At 43.4% G+C, this 23,304-nt stretch overlaps 1 protein-coding gene across 4 annotated transcripts in view; it reads right to left on the reverse strand.

The window, feature by feature from the left end:
• The window catches only part of NAB1 (NGFI-A binding protein 1), a 28,838-nt gene extending 27,563 nt beyond the window's left edge, over window positions 1-1,275 (reverse strand). For 2 of the 4 annotated variants that reach the window (XM_030580795.1, XM_030580794.1), the window contains exon 1: window positions 106-309. In XM_030580795.1, coding sequence (XP_030436655.1) covers window positions 106-252 — 147 coding nt within the window. In that variant the 5' untranslated portion in view covers window positions 253-309. Of the gene's footprint in view, window positions 1-101; window positions 310-859 lie in introns of those variants that run through there. The other 2 variants (XM_030580796.1, XM_030580797.1) reach the window with 2 other exon arrangements.
• Between the last annotated feature and the right edge of the window lie 22,029 nt (window positions 1,276-23,304).

Consider the following 23,304-nt stretch of genomic DNA (forward strand, 5'->3'; position numbering starts at 1 on the left):
CCAGACTTTGCAGCGGATCCCAAGTTTTGCAGCAGGCAGCGCACACGCTCGCGGGGCACTGGCCGTCTCCCTGCACACTCGCCGCGCAGGAGGGCACATACATACTTCGCAGGAGGATGCTGCTGCCGCCGCCGCCGCCGGCCGCCTGGGGGTTTCCTCCGTCCTGCCCCGCCGCTGCAGACTCAGCCCCGAAGTTACTGCCAAGGACCCCCCCCGCCTGCGCGCTGCCAGCCCAGACTCCTCCTCTCCCATAGACGAGGCGGGTGAGGGAGCCGGGCCCCTCCACCTCTTCCCTGGCCAGGGCTGGGCGCGCGCTCACGGAGGGCGGGGCGGGGCGGAGGGAGCCGCCTCCCGCCCCCGCCGCCCCCTCCCGCGCGGTCACATGGGGAGATTCCGCTCTTGCTCCATGCGCCGCGCTCCGGCGCCCTCCCACGCGCGGCCGCGTGACGCAGATCCTGGCGTGGGCGGCTGCGGGCCCGGCTGTCGCGGCCTGGGTGGGAGGGAGCGGCGGAGCGGGCCCGGCCCGGCCCGGCCCGGCCCGGCCAAGCGGGGCTGCTTCGGGCGGGGAGTTCCGTCCTGCCCCCTTTCCCGGGAAACCGCTGCTGGCAGGGACAGCGCGCGCACCCCGGCCCGGGCGCGGACCCACCCTCGGGGCGTCCCACTGAGGCGCACGGCCGTGGGGCGCCGCCCAGCGAGGTGTTGCCGGGGAGAGCCTCACTGAGCCGGCTCCGGGCGCTGACGGCCCCGTCCGCTAAGCTCTCGTTGTCCCGCTGAGCCGCGGGCGGCCCGGCCCGTGGCCGTTGGGGGAGGTAACCGGCTTTTCCCGGGAGCCTCTTCAAACCCGCCCCTGCTCACCCACCGGCTTGTGGAGAATCGTCTTCAGTCCCTGCCCTCCTCTCTTGGCGGCCACAGTTTTCTCATTTAGCTCAGCCAGAAACTTTCACATCACCAAGAGCCGCTGCAGTAGCTAAGACTCCAGGGGGGTCTGTCCTAGAGACAGCAACGCTGGGGGGCGGCCAGATTCTTTTGTCTCTTTCACGTTTGTTTTCTTGGTAAATTCTTCTAACCAAAGGACAAGGCAGGCAGGCAGGCAGCTGAAAACAGATGTTATTCGGGGCGCTTCTTAAAATTCCCTCTGCAGCAGGGTGCGTATCCATCATAGAGCTTCCTCGCCCAAGTTAACAGGGGAAGGTGGAAGGGTTCTGCCACTGGTGTCTCTGAACTGGGCTGTTGTAAATGTAGCCAATGTGAAAGTGGCAGCGATGGAAGATGCAGAGGTGGAATTGATAGTAGCCTGGTTGAAAAACAGTCTGTATGCAGGTGCATGATTGAAAATCAGGAGCGAAGTGCAAGTGCTTCTCTTCTCATCAGCACTATTTTCACTTAGAAGTGCCAATGTGATAGTCTTTGGGAATGAAAGCATAGTTAAAGGCTTTCCTACATCAATCCCCAACACTAACCCAGAAGAACCACATCTGGGGATGAAAAAAGCAATTAATTTGACTTGGCCATCCAGTTCCTGCCCTCTTATCTGAGACTGCCAACAAAGATGCAGATTATTATAATTTTATTATCATTGATGATTGACAGTTGTGACGGTGGTTTACCAAGAACCAGACCACTTATACATAGGCCTTCAAATGCTAACAACTTTCAGTCACTTACCAACATGAGCTGCATTCAAAGTGGGGACCTAGAAAGGAAAAACTCTGCCTTTTGAGCCAACCTAACACTCAGGGTATTCTCAGATTTAGCCATTATTCCTTTGTCTAGATCTGAAAGCAAGTGAACAGTAAACAAGTGTGTCCTCTTTCTCCTCTCTCATGTCAATGACTGTAAATATACAAACATTTATTCTAAACTAGTAATCAAACCAGTAATAAAAAGTGAAACTTTTTTATAAAAGTAAAGGAAGTATTTGTAGATGTAATTCAATAATATGGTGTTAATCTTAAAATTATTGTACTGGTAATAGTGAAATTATGCTTTATATGAAATTGTTCTTTCCATTTGTTAATAGACCGCTCTTTAATGGGAATGCGGTCTGTTATTTCCAGAGACTTTTACTGGTTGGGGTCAAGAATCAAACTGGTAATTTAGGTAAAGTTTCCTTGAAGTACTGATAAATGTAGTAAAGACACAAACCATGAATTAATGTAGACTATTAATTTGTTGCCTATATTAACTGTGCAATGAATCAAAATAATATTCCCAATGGAACCAGCAAAAAGTAGTGAGGTGTATACAGAATAAAACAAACTCTCCCTTTTTTGTGTACCAAAATCTTCCAGCAAGGCTATTTCTTACTGTCTCCTTGATTTTAATAATGCCATCTAATGATGACAGCTGCAATGCTATTTCAGGAAATAATTTCTAGCCTCTTTGTGTACCAGTTTGATTAGAATATGGTGAATTGATTCCCTTTTTTGTAGGTTTTTCTTTTCCTTGACCAAAAACCCCAAAACAAAAAATAGGATTTATTTTTGTTCAAGATGAGGCATTGTGTCCTGGCTCACCAATTATGTGATTCTGTGCTGGCCTGAATTACAATTCTAATCTTGTTCTCTATTATTGCTTCATTAGAAGTTCATTTCAATTTTATGGATTTTTAAAACATACAGAATTTCCTCAGACCAGTAAACTGAGGGAAAGCCATATAGTATACAATAGTTAGCCAGTATTAAAAAAGCAAGGCCAAGCAATTGATTAAAGGATAATTTGAGAATTTGACACCATTTAAATCCTGCTTAGTGGATAAGAGGGGAAAAAAGACAAAGTGTAAAGAATGAGAAAGCAAAACAGGGAAAATCTAGAAACGTAATAAAGCAGGTTTAATTAGTGTTAGGTGCTCACCTCAAATACGAATTCCTTTCTTGCAAATTTTAGACTACATATGATTTTTTTTAAATAGGAGAAACTTAGCTCTTTTCTTTTTTGAGAACATTTTCCATTGCCTTAAAATTACTACATTGGTTATCAGTATGCTACTAAAATTCATACTAGTTCGTTTGCATATGTACTTGCCTGCTAGGAGGCTGAGTCATGTGCTAACCCTTTGATAACCACGTTCAAACAAAACTGAGTTTGTTTTTCAATTTTTCAACTATCATGTCAGACACCTTTTAAAAGGATTTATTCAGGAAATCTATGGTAGATCATCCACCATATCAACTACATACTTAAGGACATCTGAAAACCAGTATGTGATCTAAACAAGTTTGTAGAAAGTAAAACGTACATTTTAAATGAATATAAGGCTGAATTCTGCCCTCAGTGACACTCACGCAACCTCCATGAAGTCACAGTGAATTTGCACTGATATAACAAGGCAGAAGCTGGCCTGCTGTCTTTTTTATGTTTTCTTACAGGAAACCTGCTTTTTGTCCATGCTAGATGCCCATTTCAGAGACCTTAGCAAAATAATAAATACTGTCATAATGGAGTTGAGTGAAAGCTTGTTAAAGCTGGTGAACAAAACACCCTTCATACAGGATAAGGCATTTAGGCTCCTTTTTGGAGTAAGATAGCTGAAACATTATAAGCCACTGCTTAAAATGGAAGGCCACATGCAATACTAGTCAGAAGCTGAGATATGTGGGTAGAGGAGTTTTGCTGAGGACTGAATGCAAATAGAGAGCTGGGAAGAGGTTGTTTGGTTAAGGTTTGTGTGTCTGTAAGTCAAAGCACCCAGAAGCAACTAGAGAAAGAAGTGGAGAGAAGTAGAAAGCCAGCAAACAACAAAAGAGGCACTTGTAGCATGATTCTGAGGGGAAAAAACACTGGAGAGATTTTTGGGCAGAGTGCTGGCTGGAAAGAGATTTGGAACTCTGAGCAAAGAAACTGCCTCCTGTTTCATTCCTACTATGTTCAGGAAAACAGAACTTTGTGTACTACTTTCTTTTTATAATTCTTTGTAAATAAACAGGATTGCATCAAAAATACCCGAATCTGTCACCAATTTCTCCTCTTAACAGAAACAACCCATGGCCTCTGAATGTTGGCTAACCATCCAGATCAAAAGGGATAACAATAACCATTGCCCTGACAAAGGTGGTTTTCATGGTGAGCCTCCTTGTATCTAAGTGGTAGTGCTTCGTCACTCAAAGGCTGCTCTAAAAATGTTTCCATCCCTTCTTTCTGAAGGTTACTTTTTCCTCTTCAACTGGATTGGATATTGAAGTATTCTAAGCCTCCTAAATAATTTTCAGAAAAAGCAAGACTAATTAATTGCCTTATTTTTATTTTGTGATACAGTCACAAAGCCCTACTTTTGTCTTGTCTTTTTTCATTATAACTCTTTGGAACTAATTGTGTTAACCATATATATATATATATATATATATATATATATATATATATATATATATATATATATATATATATATATATATATATATATATATATATATATATATATAGGCTTGCATAAAGACTGTTTACATTGCTATAAAGGTTCCTATGGCAAATTCTGCCTAATGTTTATGATCCAGATCCTTTGAGTGCCAGAAATGCTACACAAGGCCTCTCTGTTTTTCTCATTGTCTCTTCCTCCAGCCACCCACACATAATGTGGATGGGTAGGAGTTTAGAAGGAGTGCATGCTCCACTTGCTTTGTGTACTGAAGTCAAGAAATAGGCAGGTTACTGTAGAGGTTGCTATTTCCAGTCTAACAAACTGGTGCCACAAATCAGCAGTTGTTCAATCCTGAACTCATTCCTCAGGCAAAACTGCCACTGACTTCAAAGGCAGTTTTGCCTGAGGAAGAACATCAAGCTTAAGCTCTAGGTGCATGTACAGAAATGGAATAGTCACTGTATTTAGGACCGCTGCAGGGGATGGAAGTAGAGATAGACGAACTCTTACTTAACAGGGAGATGGCTGTTGTAATATCCTTTACCTTTGGGTCTGGGCCATGAGTCTACTCATGGACTAGACACAGAGGTCCATGCAGCTTTTCTCTCTGGCATACTGCATGGTTCCCATGAGAAAACACGATTGTGCATTGCCCTGCAAAACCACAAAAATGTTCACAGTGCTACCTTCTCTCCTCCCACTCAAAATGGTTTTGCATACGCCCTTAGGCACTACAATAATGATAATTAGGGTTGTAAAATATCATCACACTTTGGTAGCACTTTCATCTCAAATGCTTTAAACACTGTACATACAGCACAACAGAAACGCAGCCACCTCTGGGGGCAAGGGGCAGCGACATTGCACAACAGTGTGGGGAGTGAAATTTTGATCAAAGACACTGCAATAAACCTCTACTCTTACAAGAGTTCCAAGAGCTCTTTATGGTGCAGATGTACAAGGGATTCATGCAAGACATTGTCCACACATCAAATTGTATGAAATTCAGTGTATCTACTCTGTAAGGAAGAAGGGCTAAGTTAATTCCTCTAGAGCACTTAACCCAGGGATCACAACGTTTTGTTGTTTTTTTTTCAATCTGGTGCTTAGAACACTTAGTCTCCAGCTTCTGATGGGTGACACTGAAGCTGGGGAAAAATCACACCCTTCTCCTGGGTTGCCCTAGATAGCAAGCCTGGGAGGGAAGGATGAGATACACTTATCTTACATGCCTTCCAACATGATTAGATTTTGGAGTGGAAGGGAGAAAGCCTGGAGCAGGTGATGTGACAGCCATTGCGCTCCCCAACAGAAAGCAGGGTAGAAGTGCCTTTTGCAATGCTTTAAGGGAGAAGTTCATATTGTGCCCTGATCATATCTCATGCAATGACACAGCATGGAAGCTGGTGCAAAACCTGGCCCTATCAAAGGATTTTCTCATCTTGCGGGCTTAAGTGCCCTGGATCTGTTTACAGTCCCCCTGACCTTTGGGAACCTGTTCTCCAAGGCTTTTTCTGGGGCCAGGGCAGGGTGGTGGTATTGGCTGGCAGCGGTTGAGGAATGGAAGGAATCTGATTTAGGATTAGGATTTTGGGTCTCTTCCTTAGGAGACTAGGGCTGGGATTTTGGGACTCTTCATCAGGAGATCTGTTCTTTTATGGATGATTATCTGTGTTTTATGTTTTGTATTTTAAATGGTTGTAATATGCCTAAGGCATTGGATAGATGCAACAGGGAAAATGTCAAAAGAAAGAAACAAAATCAGTGGGATCCAGTGACCTGTATACTACAAGCTCAGCACACAGAATACCACACCTTCATAAGAACACCTCACATCTATTTCAGACCTTCCTTTGTGAAGTGTTTACAAGCTGTGGGCTAATTTTCATAGATTTTAGGGCCAGAAGGGACCATTATGATCATCCAGTCCAAGGGTGGGCAATCTATGGCCCGAGGGCCACATCCAGCCCTCGAGCTCCCACCGGGGAGCAGGGTCAGGGGCTTGCCCCACTCCTTGCGGTCCTGGAAGCAGCAGCAGATCCCCTCTCTGGCTCCTATGCATAGGAGCAGCCGGGGGCTCCGCACGCTACCCTCACCCCAAGTGTGGTCCCCACAGCTCCTATTGGCCAGGAACTGGAGCCAATGGGAGCTGCAAGGGCAGTGCCTGTGGACAGGGCAGTGCGCAGAGCTGCCTGGCCATGTCTCTGTGTAGGAGCCAGAGGGAGGACATGCCGCTGCTTCTGGGAGCTGCTTGAGGTAAGTGCCACCCAGAGCCTACATCCCTGACTCCCTCCCCCAGCCCTGATCCCCCTCTCGCCCTGCAAATCCCTTGGTCCAAGCCCAGAGCACCCTCCTACACCCCCAACCCCTCATCCTGAGCCTCACCCTAGAGCCCACACCCATAGCCGGAACCCTCACCCCCTCCTGCACCCCAAACCCCAATTTCATGAGCATTCATGGCCCACCATACAATTTCCATACCCAGATGTGGCCCTCGGGCCAAAAAGTTTGCCTACCCTTGAACTAGTCTGACCCGTGTAACCCAGACCATAGAATTTTACCCAGTAATTCCTGCATTCAGCCCAACAGTTTGTGGTTGAAATTCAAAAACGATGCATAAAAGGGTGTAAGTTAGAGTCACTTACATGCAAAAGACCTACTTGAACCTACTTACACCTGCTCTACTGATGCATAAGGGTGTCTGAGTGGGTGTAATTTACATGCTGAAGAGCTGGAAGAAGGTGTAAGTTATTCCATTAGGTAGCTGGGTTCCTCGCATCCCTCAAAGACTGAAACATAGATTCACTTCCAAAACCCACAGAAACCCTTGGATTGTTGCAAAGGTTTAGTGCCACTCTGCAACCAATAGCCCTCAATCCCCAGCCATAATTGGTCCAGGGATCCCAGCCATGAAGGGGCCAGAAGAGGGAATGTAGCCCAAATGTGAGCTCTGCATGGATGCAGGGTGCGTATGTGGGTGTGTAAAATGGGAGATCTGTGCCCCCTAATTATATCCCCAACCTACACAGACCTTCCTATCTGCCCAGCCAGCCCAGTTCCTCCCTCTTCCCCTTGCATGGATCCCAACCCTACTGAGTGCTCCGCTGGGACACCTAAGAAGATAACAGGTAATATTTCTGCGGAGGTGACTGCTCTTCCCAATTTACTGCACAGATCTAGAGAGCATAATCTGTGTTTTTCATTTTATTTCCAGTTTCTTAAAACGGTTTAAATACACACAGAGTATGGAGGTAGCATATAATATACACAAGAATATGTATGGGATTGATTCCTTTTATTCTAACCCCTTCCCCACAAATCTTAGAGTTTATCGTGGGTCTGTGTAAGATCTGAGTCTCATATACATTCTACAGAATCGAAGAAAAATCAACAGCAAGCAATTATATTCAGGAAGACAAGACTGCAAGGCTGCCAACACAGCAGCTGGTATAGCTCCCTTAAGAGCTTCAAGCAGAATGTCTCCCACGGTTTGGTTCCCAGCTTCCCTGACTGCCACCAGAAGAGATGAAGTGGGGAGGAGGAGGAGGAAGAGCACAATGTGAGGGCGTATGTGGCACTTCACCTCCTCATTACAGTCTGTTTAATTCTTCTAGGTCACAGCTACTAGTGGTCATAACACAATTATTATTTCAAATGTATGTTTGAAACATATTTCTTGGGGATGCTATTAATGTGTGTGAAGAAAACACTCAAACTGTTTGCTTTTAATTATGAAGACCGAAAATTAATTGCATATGCATCCATGTTTTTATTATCTATCATTTAAATACAGCCAAGTGTCCATAACACTGTGCAATGAGTGGGATGTGCCGAACAGATGACAGTGCCTATTGAAAGTCAATGCCCCAGAGATTTTACGTCTAAAGGCACACATAGGTATAAGCTAATGTAACATACTGCAGAGCAAACACACACACAGAACAGGGTGTAGTTTTGATAGCTGGAACTCCTCTCTGTACAGGGGAGTAACAAAAAAGTTTATGAAGGAGGGTGCATAATGAATATTAAGCAACAGGCTGTTTCAGTCAGAAGGGGCAAGATGAAAGTGCAAAGTATAAGGAGTGGGTGAAGTAGACAAAAGGAGCAATCATGAGAGAAGCTTGGGTGGAGACTAGGGAATGGAGTGGTGTGTAGGAGTTGATGAGGGCAGAGATGTAGGCAGGGCAGAGCTGTGCAGAAAGTTAAAATGAAGAGAAGTTTTAACCTTATGGGAGGGTGTAAGCCAGGGAGATATGGTCAGAATGGCAGGAGAGGAAGCAGTTTCAGCAGCAGTGTAGGATGAAGCTTCCTACTGATTCTCAAGATATAGACGAAGAATATAAGGCCGGAAGAGATGGTTACAATCATCGAATGTGACCTGTATAAACAGAGGCCAAAGAGTTTCACCCAATAATCTAGTTACTTAGGCCCTTGTCAATGAAATGGCACAATAAAATAATAAATAATACTAGTTTGGATTAATCCCTTAAAGAAATTCTCAATCTTTGTCAGACTTTAGACATTTGAGTCATTTCAGTCCTTTTAAGGAAAAAAACTGAGAACTCTGCAAGCACGATTAATTTAAAAAAAAAATACTTTTCCCTTATATGGCACTGTTCACCTGAGGATCTCACAGGACTTCACTAACATTAGTTATGTAATGATCTTCAACACCATCCCATTTGCAAAGCTCTGCATGTGTGTTATTTAGCAATGCCGATTGAAGTCAATTGAAACTGTTCAGCAAAAACTTTACGTATCACTTTGGAAATGGAGGTCTTTATGGTCTTCTCCCATGGGGCATTGCAGGAAGTCAAAGCAACTTAGCTTGTACTAATGGGGTCAGAAGGCGATTCATGAAGAAAAAAGGCAACTAATACCATATTGCTGATGGCATCTGCTTTGTGCAAGTTAAGCATCAGAGTCAATCTGAATTGTGCAGAGAGGGCCTAGCAGAATCAGGAAGAAGTAAGGAATAGCTGCTCTCCATGGCAGGTTCCCTTCCTTAAACTGCAAAGGCTCTAGAAATAGAACCCAAATGTCAGTGGCGCTATGAGCAACTTCCACATGTTCTGTGACCTCCAGTGGCCACAGTCACATGACCTCCTCCACCACCAAGAGACTAACAGCAACACTGCACAGGGGCCAGTGGTGTTTTCACCGCTGAGAGTATGGGAGGTATATGGAGGTAGGAAGGACTCATATGAACAGGCCTAGATCCATAAGGTTTCCACTGCTATCAGCTGTGAATCACAGACATAAATGTGAATGCTTGGCCACAATTCCTGCCAAGTCCACACTCCTGCTTGTCACATCATAGCAACTGGAGGATGCACCAGTGCTGATCTCCCAGCTGTCATTCAGGCAGTACTCCAGGTGTGTTCTCCTGAGCTGGGTAATTTAATGCAGTCTCATTAAGAGAAAAGAATGTTCACTTCTGCTAGGTAAAATATACCCTAATGAATTACAAAAAGGTGAGTGAGTTCAATATACATGGACTGAGGGACAAATAGGACTAGTTAGAATTATGCAAAATGCAGTAAGGGACTGTGAAAACCTCCCCCATGCAACTCTACTAATTCGGATCAATCTGGAATTACAACAACCTTGCAATAACTATCCTGAGCCTCTCCTTAATAGAAATAGATGGTAGTTCAATGGGTTTAGGATACTGACAAATGAAGATCAGGATGGGACCACCAAAAAATTCATTCCTTAAACAAAGCCAATATGTGAACTCCTGTTTCCAGAGATGCAAGGCAAGTGCATTGCATTAACAACACCAACTAAACCCCCATGCATGTTGTTCCACACCTTTTTTCAGTGCTAAGAATATTTTTATTTAATTCTTTGGTCTGTAAAAATAGTGGAGGTGGTGGTGGGGGGAGAGCAAACCTGGTCTGAGTGACAGTGAGTGTGACTTTGCACCCCAGGAGTGGGTGTTTGGCTTAGCATCCAGTCACTTATATCTCATCAGTACCCTGAGGTAGTTTTTAGTTTGTAACTTTAATCTTTTAATCTCTCTCTCTCCCTGCGTGTGGGAGAGCAGCTCTTTGGTGGGTAAATTCTATAGCCTTTCTCTCTCTCTCTCTTTTTGCTTTATGCATGTATGTAGTGTGTGTTCTGTATGCCTTACCTAATTTCGACACCATGAATAAAAACTGAGACCACAAGCAAACGAGTGGTGTGATCATTCCCAGTGCAAGAGCTTCCATATGGATAGGTATAGAGACAAAACACCTAAAGTTTCTTAAAGACAAGGCATGTCAGAGCCAGCAGCACAGGCCTTCTTTGTAGGAAGGTGATTGCCCAGGAAAACGACCAACAACTAATAAAAACTCTAACCTAGTAATAAAAGACTTAACTACACACAATTTTGTATACTTGCATTTGAGAATAATGGAGCTGCTGCAAAAGCAGCGTCTATGCAGTGTCTTTGACAGTCATTTGAAGATTAGAGCAAAGAGTGAGAAGTCAGGATTCCTAGCTACTAAACCAAGATGATTGGTTTACTGTGTGATCTTAGACAAGTCACTCAGACCAAACTTGGGTGCTTAAAAATGGGGGTGAAATCCTGGCTCCTTTGAAGGCAGTGGCAAAAATCCTATTGACTTCAGTGGGACCAGGATTTTACCCAAGGTAGGAAGCCATCTAAATCCATATTTAGGCACTTTAAAAAATGGTCTGGTTTTCAGTTGTGCTGAACACTCCCATTCCCCCACTGACTTTTATATGGATTTAAGCACCTAACTTTAGGCACATACATTTGAATATTTTGGTTTGAGCCACAGGGTACTTCAGTTTACCCATCTGTCAAATGTGGATAATATTTATTTACTTCACAGGGGTTTTGCAAAATCAAATGTTTGTAAGTAACCTTGAATCCCCAGGTGAAAGGCTTTATAGACTTGCAAAGTATAATTATGAACACATTCCAGGTCCTTTCTTGGAGCAAGGAGAAGGCGTCTACACTCTCCAGCATCTTCCCCCTTGGCAATGATTTAAGTGTAGGCAGTGGTCATAATCAGGAAGTGCCTCCTCCGATTTACAGCTGGTGATACCACCTGTGCCTGTCTAATTCCAGCCAAAACAAACCTCCTCCTGTCCACTTGCAAGGAAGGGCAGAGGATCCAACAACGACAATTCAGAGTCAGAGGGAATAGTGAAAGCAGTGGTTCTGGTTTAAGCACTGACTCTTTTCTGAAGGTTTTTTGCTTGGGATATTTTCTCTTTCTTTGTAAATACAACAGCACTGCCCAGTGAGAGACAGAGACTCTGTAGTACACTGACTGATGGGTGCACTTCGCAGCAAGGGCAGCATCTTAGGCCAGGTCTACACTATAAATTTACATTGGTATAACTACATCGCTCAGGGATGTGAAAAATTCATAGTCACACTGTGTAGACAGTGTAGACAGCAGTATGTTGATGGGAGGGCTTCTCCCATTGCCATAGCTACCACCTCTTGCTGATTACCTGTTCTGTTCATTCCCTCTGGGGCACCTGTCACTGTCCACTGTCGGAAGACAGGATACTGGGCTAGATGGACCTTTGGTCTGACCCAGTAGGGCCATTCTTATGTTATGTTCTCTTGTGGAGGTGGATTAACTATGCCAACAGGAAAAGCTCTCCCATCAGCGTAGTAGTATCTTCACTGGAAGTGCTACAGTGGCATAGCTGCAGTGTTGTAAGTGTAGACCTGCCCTTAGTTATTGCCTAAGGGGTAGGGATATGACCTGGTTGGACAGTCAATTATCATTAATAAAGGGCTTTATCAACCAGGACTGAATTTAAAGGTACTGGGCACTAGGGAGACCACAGTGGTGGGCGCACTAGTGTGTAAGGCCACTTCTCTTCCCTTCAGTTCCCTCAAGATGGGAGAGTTTGCCACAAGGCCTACAAGAAATTAGCCAATTAATAATGTGTAGTAATGATAAGGCAGAAAGTCAGCTTGGGATAGCACGTACCTGTGTGTGTATAAATTTGTTGTATATTTTCTCTCTCTCTTCTACCCTTAGTTTGTTGCTCATCTTCTCAGAGCATGAACTCTTTGGGACAGAGATTGTGTCTTATTAGTTGCTTTGACAGTGCCTAGCACGTTGTGGGTGCTACTGTAATACAAATAAATTATAACAATAGAAGTCTTAACTAGAACTGGGCAAAAAATTTTTGCTGAAACTTTTTTCAGAAAAAAAATGCAGACTCAGCGACACCAAAATGATTCATTAATTTGTGATGTTTTTGCTGAATTGCTCTTTGGGGCTGGGCGAATTCAGAAAAAGTCAAAGTGTTTCAGTTTGACATTTTTTAAATGAAATGTTTTGATTTTTCAATTCAAAATGCCTTTTCCTTTTGAAAATTCCTTCCATTTCATAAGGGAAATAACCCCCTAAAAATCCCACTCAAAATCGAAACAAAACATTTAGGATTAGATTGACCCAAAATTTATTTTTTTTAAACTTTTTGAGTCACGGAAGAATTTAAAAAATTTCAGTTTTGAGTAACTCCAAAATGACTTTTTGTTTTTGATTATTCAATACATGCCAGTAAATTGAAAAAAATAATGTGTTCAGCCAGGTCTAGGCTTGATTACTCATCATAATTAAATAGCCTGTGTCACTTTTCACAAGACTAGGAGTGTTGGACCCTATGTCCTAGACACTGCAATTTGAAGTAACTGCATTCTGCCTATCTAAATCCTCTACAGTTTTAATTGGATATGGCAATCTTATTGACTGCTTCCTAGTCAGTATTGCTGTGCACTGTTAAACAGCTACTGCAGTTCACTCTAGACCTGCACTTCAGTGCTAATTGAAGTGATTCCTGGAATCTCTAGGATGACCATTTATTATTTATTTATTATTTTAATATATCTCCTGTCTCTGTATGGGGTACTATAACCTAGCTTCACTTGAGGAACCAGAAACCCAAGGCAATGTGTTCTTTAGAAAGGATCATACAAGAATTCTGCTGGGGAAACCAATATTAGCAAGGAAAGTCTAGCTCCTGACTGTTATGTATTTAGCAAGGGATCTTCCTAGAATTCCAAAGTGAGATAGTCCAGACAAAATGAACAGAGACGAACATTTTAAAAAGTGCTAATTAATTCTGACTTAATGTTCCAGGTATTCAAGCTGAGAAGCATACATTAGGGCCCAAATTCTGCTCGATGTGACATCAATGATAAAAATCCCATTGATTTCAGTGGTGCTGGATCTGGGGCTTAAGGCCTAATTTTCAGATTTACTGAGCACCTGCACCTCGTATTGACTTCATCAGGAGTTGTGGGTACTCAGCTCCTCTGAACGATCAGAGTTCGGGTGCGTGGTCTGGACACCCAAAAAAATAGTGTATACCTACTGTAATTTTGGCAGTAAGAGCACAGGAATTGCCAGACTGGATCACAGCTGAGGTCCATCTAGCCCAGTATTCTGTTTCTGCCAATGGCCACTACTAAATGTGTCAGAGGAAGATGTAAAAACCTCACCATAGGCAAATGGAGAGTAAATCTCCCTTTCCCCTCCATCTTGGTCTCTAATCGTTAGATATTGGTTTAAACCCTGAAGCATGAGTTTTAATGACCCTTCCAGAATATTGTTATCATTAATTAACACTTGATAAATGTCCAATCCCTTTTTGAATCTTGCTGATTCTTGCCTCAGTGCCATCCGATGGCAGTGAGTTCTACAGTCTAATTATATGTTGTGTGGAAAAGTATTTCCTTTTATCACTTCTGAATTTCCCACTTTATTTCTTTGAATGTGCTATGAGATGGGGAAACAGAAATTCCAGATCTACTTCTCTAAATCATTCTTTTTCATTTTATCATGTCCCTTTTTGTCTTTTTAAGGTAAACAATCCCAATCTTTTCAATCTCTCTTCACAGCAGAATTGTTTCAGGCCCTTGATCAGTCTTCTCTAAACCTCCTCTAGTTCTGCAATACCTTTTTGAGAAGGGGTGACCTGTACTGCCCATGGTATTCCAGATGAGACTGCCCCACTGAGTTATATAAAGGCATTATAACATTCTTTATGCATCCTAACAATTTGTTAGTTTTGTTGACCACAACTGCATACCGAGCAGAGATTTTCACTGATCTCTCTACAGTGATGCCTAGCTCCCTTCGTGGAGGAGATACAGCTAATTTAGAATCATAATATTTACAATGTGCATAATTTAGCCATAACGTGCTCACTTACATCAGCTATGCAAAGGTGGCATTTGGGGAGCAGACATCAATCTAGAGATGTAGGATCTGAGACACCTTCAGAAACTGAGTTATAAGGAAATATGACAAATGGGGAGGTGCAAGACCTTGAATTACTGATTGTGAATAAGGATAAAAAATTATTCTGCACTGACAGACTGGGAGACAAGGTAAGGCCGTAGCTCAGGAGCCACATGACCAGGCAATTTAGTTGTGCCAGGAATCTGACTGATGCATTTAGGATCTTGTTTATTCGGGGCGAAATGGTCCAGAATTTAGAGATAAATTGGAAAATGACCAAGTGGTTCACCAATAACAGACTGGGTCAGGTGAATTCTTTGCCAGAGAATTCTAGGAGGAAGTGAATCAGAAAAAGAAAGGAAAGAGAGGGTTGTGGCTGTAATTTATCTACTGTGGGTTCAGTGAGGCTTTTGATAAGATATCGCATAGAAAGTTAGTTAAAGTCAAAAGTTCATGCATCAGCTCTTGAAACTGGACTGAAAGTCTGTTGGCAAAAAAAGGGGCCAGAGAAGCTAGAAAACCCTCAGACCTCAGAAGAGTTAGAAGTCTGGTCAGCCAGAGGCCCTTACCATAGGCTGATCTGCGTTTTGCATTCCATGCAATTCCAAGAGGCCAACAACACGTCCCCAAGTGACCCCTTCCCTTCCAGTTCATTTGCCAACTGGACCTTTATCTTTAAATCCCCACGTGCCTGACTGTCTGGGGACAGATATCAAATTCATCACTGAACAAGTCTAACAGTTGTTATGAAACAAAAACCTATTCAATCCTATCAGAATTCAAATTCAGATCAACCCAAACCTCAAAAGATGCCCCTACTCTTGTTACAAATACAATTTCAGCCTCTCCTAGCACCATGAGAAGGACAATACTTCCTGTAACAATTGATATGCAGCTAGAATCTTGTAATTGAAATTATGGTCCCACTTGAAAGTATTTTAACTAGTTATTTTCATTCTACAAAACATACATGGGAAGAAGACAAAAGGATTAGAATAAACAACAAAAACACTTTCTGACATTAGATAAAGCAATCCGCTTCATCAATGTTTCCCCCTTTTTAATGCCTATTTCATTTCCCACACCCAGTATAACCACAAAGCTGTTTCTTGGATAACCTTTCTTCTTTTCGCCATGGATTTTGCTGAATAGGCCCATTTGGCAACAGTAAGCATTTACTAGTCTCTGTTTGAAAAAGTACATTGCTGTTGTCTGATCCTATAATTATCTGGGTATGAATTTGTAGTGGGCAGGTTCTCATCTTCCAATTCAGATTTTTTTTTAAATAGACAAAGAAAAGAAACTGTTCAGCCTCACGAATCTATAAACTTTTTGATCTTTAGTGTTTGGGGGGTTTTTTTCGGTTGAATACAGTAGTGACAAACAAGCATATGCGTGACTGACAAGCCAGCATACAAAGACTGACAAACATGCATATCTAAAATTCCAAAGAGACATTCAACATTTTTTCCCATCTGACATGGGAAAATCTCTCTGTCAAAATTTGTAAAGCTGCCACCCTCTCTTCTTTCAAAGCCTTCTATAAAACCTACCTCTGCTATGATGCCTGCAAATAATTCCCATCTGGCACTGGTTAGGCGAGTGACAAGTTGTGACTCTGCTTTTTCTGTCTGTTTTATTGCTATCTCATCCTTCCAACCTATCTCCACTCGATTTGTCTGTTAAATCCACCTACAGTGTCCTGTCTGACCAAACAGATTCTAAGTTACGTGGGGGCGGGGCTTTGTTACTTAACTGTACAGCAGCTAGGACAATGGGGTCCTGTCCTTGATTGGGGTTCCTAGGCACTACAGTAATACTAGCCATTAATAACAACAACACTTTTCTTGCTGCATCTCCAAAAATCAGCCACTTTTTCTCCTGTGACTCCATATCCTAGTGTCATAATGCCTGCTCCTGAGGCACCTGAAATGAGACACCAGTTCCATCAGCAACTCAAAGGACTCCTGGCAATTTTATCCGCTATCTTGTCTTCTCCTCTCATGGATTTAGAATAGAGGCCTCCCCTTTCTACCTTATCTACCTTATCTAGTTTCTTGGAGCAGGGGTCAATTTGTTGTCCTGTCTTGTCATCCCCTTTGTTGGGACCTCAGACGGAATGAATGAGGCTGGAATAGGCAGTACCCTGGTGATCCCATAAAAACATCCAGTGCTAACTCACCTTGAGGTTGCAACCAATTGTTCGTTGTGCAATGAGACTCCTGTAATACACTTTATTAGGAGGGGGCAAGCTAGGCAGAGGAGCTGAGTGACACTGGAATAGAAGGAAAAGCGCGATCTGAATCATGTCTCAGCAATACTTTAACTTCGATACAGATTTAGAGGTATACTTCATCTCAGTTCCTAGTGCATGCAAACTTCCACCAGCCCCTCCACTGTCGCCCCTTCTCTTTATAACTTTTACTCAGTGTGCAGACTGGAACATACAGAATGCAAACAGTTTCTAGAGCTGACAGCTATAACATAACAGTGTTTGACTTGTCTGACTACAGGCCTGATTCTGCAAGCATAGAGCTCCCACGACTCAGCACTGCAGCAGAACAGCTACTTCGGCCCAGATTTTCAGAGATATTTTTGCATCTAATTCCCTTTGATTTAGGTGCCTAAATCTCTTTGAAGATCTGGGCCACAGAGCCAGGAGCGGCGCCGGGGCTTTTGGCACCCTACGCGGGGGTCCTTCCGCGCTCCCGGTCTTTGGAGCACTTCGGTGGCGGGTCCCGGAGCGAGTGAAGGACCCGCCGCAGAATTGTGCTGAAGACCCGGAGAGCGAAGGACCCCCCGCTGCCAAATTGCCACCCCCCAAATCCTGGCGCCCTAGGCAACTGCCTAGGTCACCTAAATGGAAGCGCCGGCCCTGCACAGACCCCATTTCAGCAAAATAATTAAGCATATGTGTAATTTATGTGAGTATTCCTACTGACTTCAGTGGTGCCTCTCACATGCGTAAGTATCTTACTGAATCAGAATCTTACCCTGTAAGCGCTTTCAGGCAAGGAATATATTTTGGCCTATGTTTGTAAAGCACCATGCAAGTTTATGGTACAATACATTATTATTATTACAGTACAGCCTCAGAACCCCTATCAAGGATGTGAGACCCATTGTGCAATGTGCTGCACAGACAAACAACAAAGAAGACAGTCCCTGCCCCAGATAGCTCACAACCAACATTCCAGACAAAAGGCAACAGGTGGACAATACAGACAAATGAGGCTGGGAGTGGGTTGAGGGAAGGGGGATGAGGTTACAACAAAACAAACAGAAATTAGCAAAAAAAACCCCAAAGTCTCAGCTGACTACTTCCCTACATGTGATTTTTTTTTTATCAGAGTGAAAGTTCACAAGCAGGTCCATAGCCATAAATAAAATACACCTAAAACCTACTCAAAGGGCTTCTTCAAAGAACAGAGAAATCGGTACATAATCACAACTGCACCATGATCCCCTTCATGCCTCTTCAGGTAGTCTCAAGTCATTACACAATGTCCTTTTGTTCTGGAAATTAGTAGCCAGCTTTCTAAAGACCACAAAATATGTGAACTTCTTAATGCTTGGATTTCCAGCACTTTGTGAGGTCAGGATTCTAGTCTTGCACCAGCACCCCCTTCGGGAGTTGTTGGGGTTGCATACTCACTCTGGGTCAGGCCGCTCGAGTGAGGGCACTCCATAGTACTCTGAAGGGGCCAGAGTCTCTGATTTCAGCCCTCCAGTCAAGTCCCTCTGGATGCTCACCCCTTCCAGGATCCCAGGGGCAGACAACTTAGGAGCAAGAAAATAAACGAAGAAAAATAAAATATACAGTCAGTCCGGCTGCCGACACCTCTTCCTTCTGAAGGGCCTTGGACAGGCCATAGTCCAACTCAAAGTCTGGTGCTTGGCCAGCAGAGCAATATGGTACAGTCCTGTCATGTTCATCTGTACCAGATAAGGAGTGGCTACAGGGCTTGCTTATGCATCAGTGAAGATGCGTTCAGTAAAGACCCTTTAATGCACTGCTAGGTATTTTACACCTGAATAGTATCATATAATTTACATCTCCCTTTTTAAGTTCTACTTTCCTACCATTTACAATATTTACACTATCATGCGGTCTTCGAAGTTCAGTACAGATCAGTCTGTTAAGTGTCTATAATTGTACTGGTTTTCAAATTACATGATCCGAACATGTAACAACTTGGTCATCTGGCTGTCCATTCGTTTCAACAACTGGCTGTGGTTTGGAATCTCGGAGTCTTCTTTGTGTTCTGCACTGGCCATCTACAGAGTTTGCTTTGTTGTAGACATAGTAGACGTAGACAGTTTCTGTTGAACTGTCCACCACTGGTCTTGATCACATAAGATCTGGGCACTGAATTCTTTTTCTTTATGACAGTTGGAGTTGTCCATCCTTTTTCTCCATCCAATTTGACAAACACGGTCAACAGATTCTAGAACCGACAGTTCCCCGAGTGATGTCTGTTTTTAAAAAGTTCATAAGTTCTTTTAGTCTTTTTATCTGATTTGGCTACTCTCTTCATGTTTGGCTACTCTGGAGACAGGTTCTTTTCCAAAGCTGGAACAGTAGGTGTTGTTATTAAAAGTCCTTTGAGTTGTCTTGGTCTGTTAGTTTTGCAGTGTTCACATGCAGAGACTTTATTCTTTATGTCCTTGCTGCTGCACAGCCACCACACTGACCAGTTAGCCCATTCACAACATTTAGTTAATCCTTGATGTCCTTCATGGATGAGGTTTAGGTTTTCTCCTCTCATTTCATTTGGAATTATGATGCAGTTGCCTTTCATCCTAAATCCATTTGACTCACTTAATTGTCCACGCACTGCGAAGTAGTATCTTGACACTTCCTCAGTGTCCTTTAGATACTGGGGCCAGCATCCCTTAATGTAACTTAGAGCTTCCTGAAGTTGCGTGTCTGTCAAGGTTGCTTTTTGTAGCTTGAATAGTCTCCCTTCTGACACTGGTTGTATGTGTCCACAGCATCCACATACGCCTTTATGTCATCTTCGAGCTCACAAGTAATTGAGTGTGATGCTGGACTCCATAACACCATGTCTGCTACTACTAGATTTTTCCCAGGAATATATCTAGCAATGCGTTTAAATTGCATTAACTTTAGCAACAGACACTGGCATCTCAGTGGCTCTTGATTGTAATAGGAGTCAATTTCCTGGGTGCTTTGGTGTCACAAACAGCTGCAAAATGTCCATATTTCTTGCATTTATTACACAGCGTGCCTCTGGACATGCATCAGCTCTTGGAATATGACTTTTTCCACACCTTGTGCACATAAGCTGGAATTTGTCCCTGTTAGCCTGAAAGTTCTTTCTCCTTGCCACAAGGGTTTTATGTCTGTTTACAGTTTCTAAGCTTGTTTCAGGGTTTTCAAGTTTGTCAAATTGCTCTAGATTTTGCTGTTTCACTAGCTCAGACTGCTTTGCTTTCTGTGTAGCCGTGGCTAGTGTTAAATCTCTCTTCAACTGTAGATGCTGTGAAAGGCTGTTATCTATTCACCCAACAGCCAGCCTGTCTCTGATAGCTTCATGTTTTACATTCCCAACATTGCAGTTTTCAGCCAATGTATGCAGAGCTCTTATAAAACATTCAACATTCTCCCCTGGTTCTTGTATTCTCTGATGAAAACACGTTCTTTCATAAACCACATTTGTTTCTCTGAGGTATGAAGTATGCATCAAACATAGCCAAAACCCTTTCATAGTCATCTTTGTGATTGTTACCAGTAAAGTCAACAGATTTAAATATATGATCTGCTTGCTTCCCCATAGCATAAACTAAAGAAAATACCTGTATATCTCCAGTTTCTTTGTGGAGTTTGTTTGTAGTTCAAAATCTTACAAAATACTGCTTCTTCTCTGTCCATTGTGAAGATTTGCAAAAGTTTAAGTTCTCTAGGGCATTGAAAAGTGGCATGTGGATGAGATCCTGCAGTTTTTGTTGCTGTTTTCTTTCAGTTTCTGTACCATATATGAGCTGGTCACAGAGCTTGCTTATACACACCAGATGTGTTCAGTATAAGATCCTTTAATGCACTGTCATTTATTGGTGAGGTTTATTTAAATACAGTATTTTACACACAGTACCACTAGTGGCTGAACAGTATAATACAGTTTAGCATTCCATTACTGCCCTCTTCGCTGCAGGGAGCTTGGATCTTCTTTTAGGCAAAGGCATAAGCTTTGCTCTGCCAGGCCTTGCCCTGGGAGCTGTGGAGCTCCCCTCCCAGAGCTGCCCACTATTGAGCTGAGCTTTCCCCCCAGCCCTTGTTCTCCTTCTCCTTTCTCGACATGACTTGCAAATGCAGTAGTATGGAGCCACTCCATCCCAGAGCAATTCCTTAACACCTTCCTTCCTGGTGCAGGGTTTATACCATGTCACAGGTGATTACTGTAGATAGGGTAAGATTGCTACCTTTGAGGTAGCAAAGTCCAGGACACTGAGGATGATCCTGAGTCCAGAAAACCGGACAGCTGGAAGTGTGTACTGAGCACCCTTACAGATTTCCCTGGAAAGATCCCACAAAAGATGGATGATCCTGGGAAAATCTGGATAGGTGGCAACCCTAGGCAGGGCTGAAATTTCATTTGGGCTGAAATTTTACATGGTGGAGGTTTGCCTCAAGCTGAATATTTCCAGCTAAAATGGGTCAGACATTTCCAAGAACAAGACTAGAGAAAATATGTTGTGTTGCCTGAATTAAAAAAATCTGGCTACCTCTTCTTAGAGAAATCTTAGTATCCCAGGCTTTGGAGCAGGTACTTGTAATTTGGCCAGGGAGTGCCCTTTGTGTCAAGGATGTACCTTTTGCTAACCCTGTGACAATCCACCCACATTTGGCCAAGCTACAAGACTTTGAAAAATCACAAGTCACACATGCTCAGTAGAGACTTGTTAAAGCTTTGAAGTTTAATTCCCCAGAGATTCCATCTGCACTGAGCATGCTCCAGCTTGGAACTGAGCAGGACTTTCCATGCAATTGCAGTCATGGCTGCTGCAGGCTTGGACTGAGTCCTGGTCTTGGTCTGGGTGCAGGTAGCCTGTTTCCTGTGCTCCCAATGCCCCCTGTTGGGCGCAGGCAGAGTGGATGAGGAAACTGCCTAATCTGAATGCAGAAGGGACAAGAACCTAGGAAATGTGGGCGGAAAGACTGGAATGAGGAACCTGGCACAGGGGGCGGGGTGGGAGAGGGAAACCTGCCTCACCTCCCATGATTGCTGTGAAAATAAATTCATTCATATTTGTGAAGCACTCATGCTATAGTGATGACTGCCACAGAAAAGCCCATAAGGAAATTAATAATGTGTGTTCAGAGCAGGGTTGAATAGGGTGCAGTAAATAGGGTCTGGGGTCACCCACTGAACAGCAAGGAAAGAACAAAATATAGAATAGATGCTGAAAGTGAGCACTGCCCATCCTGTACACTAAATGAGGCAAGGACCTGTGGAAAAATAGTATGGGATCATGTAATTGAAGACTGTATCATAATGCATACACACAAAGGGACAAATTAATAATGGACAGACAACCTTAAATCAGGCATTTCCTAGCTTTTGTGTTCTTGACTTTGCAACCTTAATGTTCTCTTAATGTAGCATTTTTGTATATAATATGACTGCTGTAGGCATGGCCATCCCATAGCACCCTCTTCTGCTCAAGCATGGTACTGTCAGCACCCCTGCCTTAGTTTCCTTCTCCAAGATGGGTCTCCTCAGTTTTGCACACACAGATCAGTTCTGGAAATGTGGCTTGGCCCTCCTGCCAAGTTCTAACGAACACAAAGGCCCTTCCACTCTTCATGGGCTTCTCTTCAGCCTACCCTCTGGACCTGTTCTTACCCCCTTTCTGGGCTAACTTGAGCCTTTCCTCTGTTCTAAAATCGAGGCTGAAATAGCCTAGTCAAACATTTCATACCCCAGAGTGATCTTTCTTATTCCTTTTATGAGGCTCAGGTGTCCATTAAGACCCCCTTAGTCCCACCCCCTCAGGCTGGGAAGCAGCTAATTAATTAATGTTGGTGAAGCTGGCCCTATCTTCCTTACAGACTGGAGTGAGGAACCTGGCAGAGGGGAAACCAATAACATAGAAGGTGAATCATTTGGGCTTTCTGATCCTCTACCCCAGTATTTCTCAAACAGGGGTCGCCGCTTGTGTAGGGAAAGGCCCTGGCGGGCCCGGCCGGTTTGTTTACCTGCCGTGTCTGCAGGTCCAGCCGATCACGGCTCCCAGTGGCTGCGGTTCACTGCTCCAGGCCAATGGGAGCTGTTGGAAGCAGCGCAGGCCGAGGGACGTACTGGCCACCGCTTCATTTCTTTCTATTTCTGCTGAAAGTGAGCACTGAGCTCCAGTGTATATCCGAAAAGCTAAGACTACGGTTTGAGAGAGTGCTGAAGTTAAAGTGACTTTTTCTCTTTGATTAATTGTTTTGAGTATATTCAGGTAGGGGCATGCAAGAGGAAGGATTTTTACAATTACAATGGAATAAGAAATAAATATGAAACAAAAGATTAGTGCCCAGCTGTTCTACTTGGAGTCAGGAGAAAATGTAGGGGAGCAGTGATGGTAGGCAGGCCTAATAATAGCAATAAGAGTCTTCAGGGACTTAAAAGTGTCCAATTTGAAAACAGTTACAAGGGGATAGACTCAGCCAATCTACTCCCACCCCAGTATCTGACCTGGATGAATTTTAGA

This window comes from Gopherus evgoodei, chromosome 11, assembly GCF_007399415.2.
Source record: "Gopherus evgoodei ecotype Sinaloan lineage chromosome 11, rGopEvg1_v1.p, whole genome shotgun sequence".
In the NCBI taxonomy this organism is placed as follows: domain Eukaryota; kingdom Metazoa; phylum Chordata; order Testudines; family Testudinidae; genus Gopherus; species Gopherus evgoodei.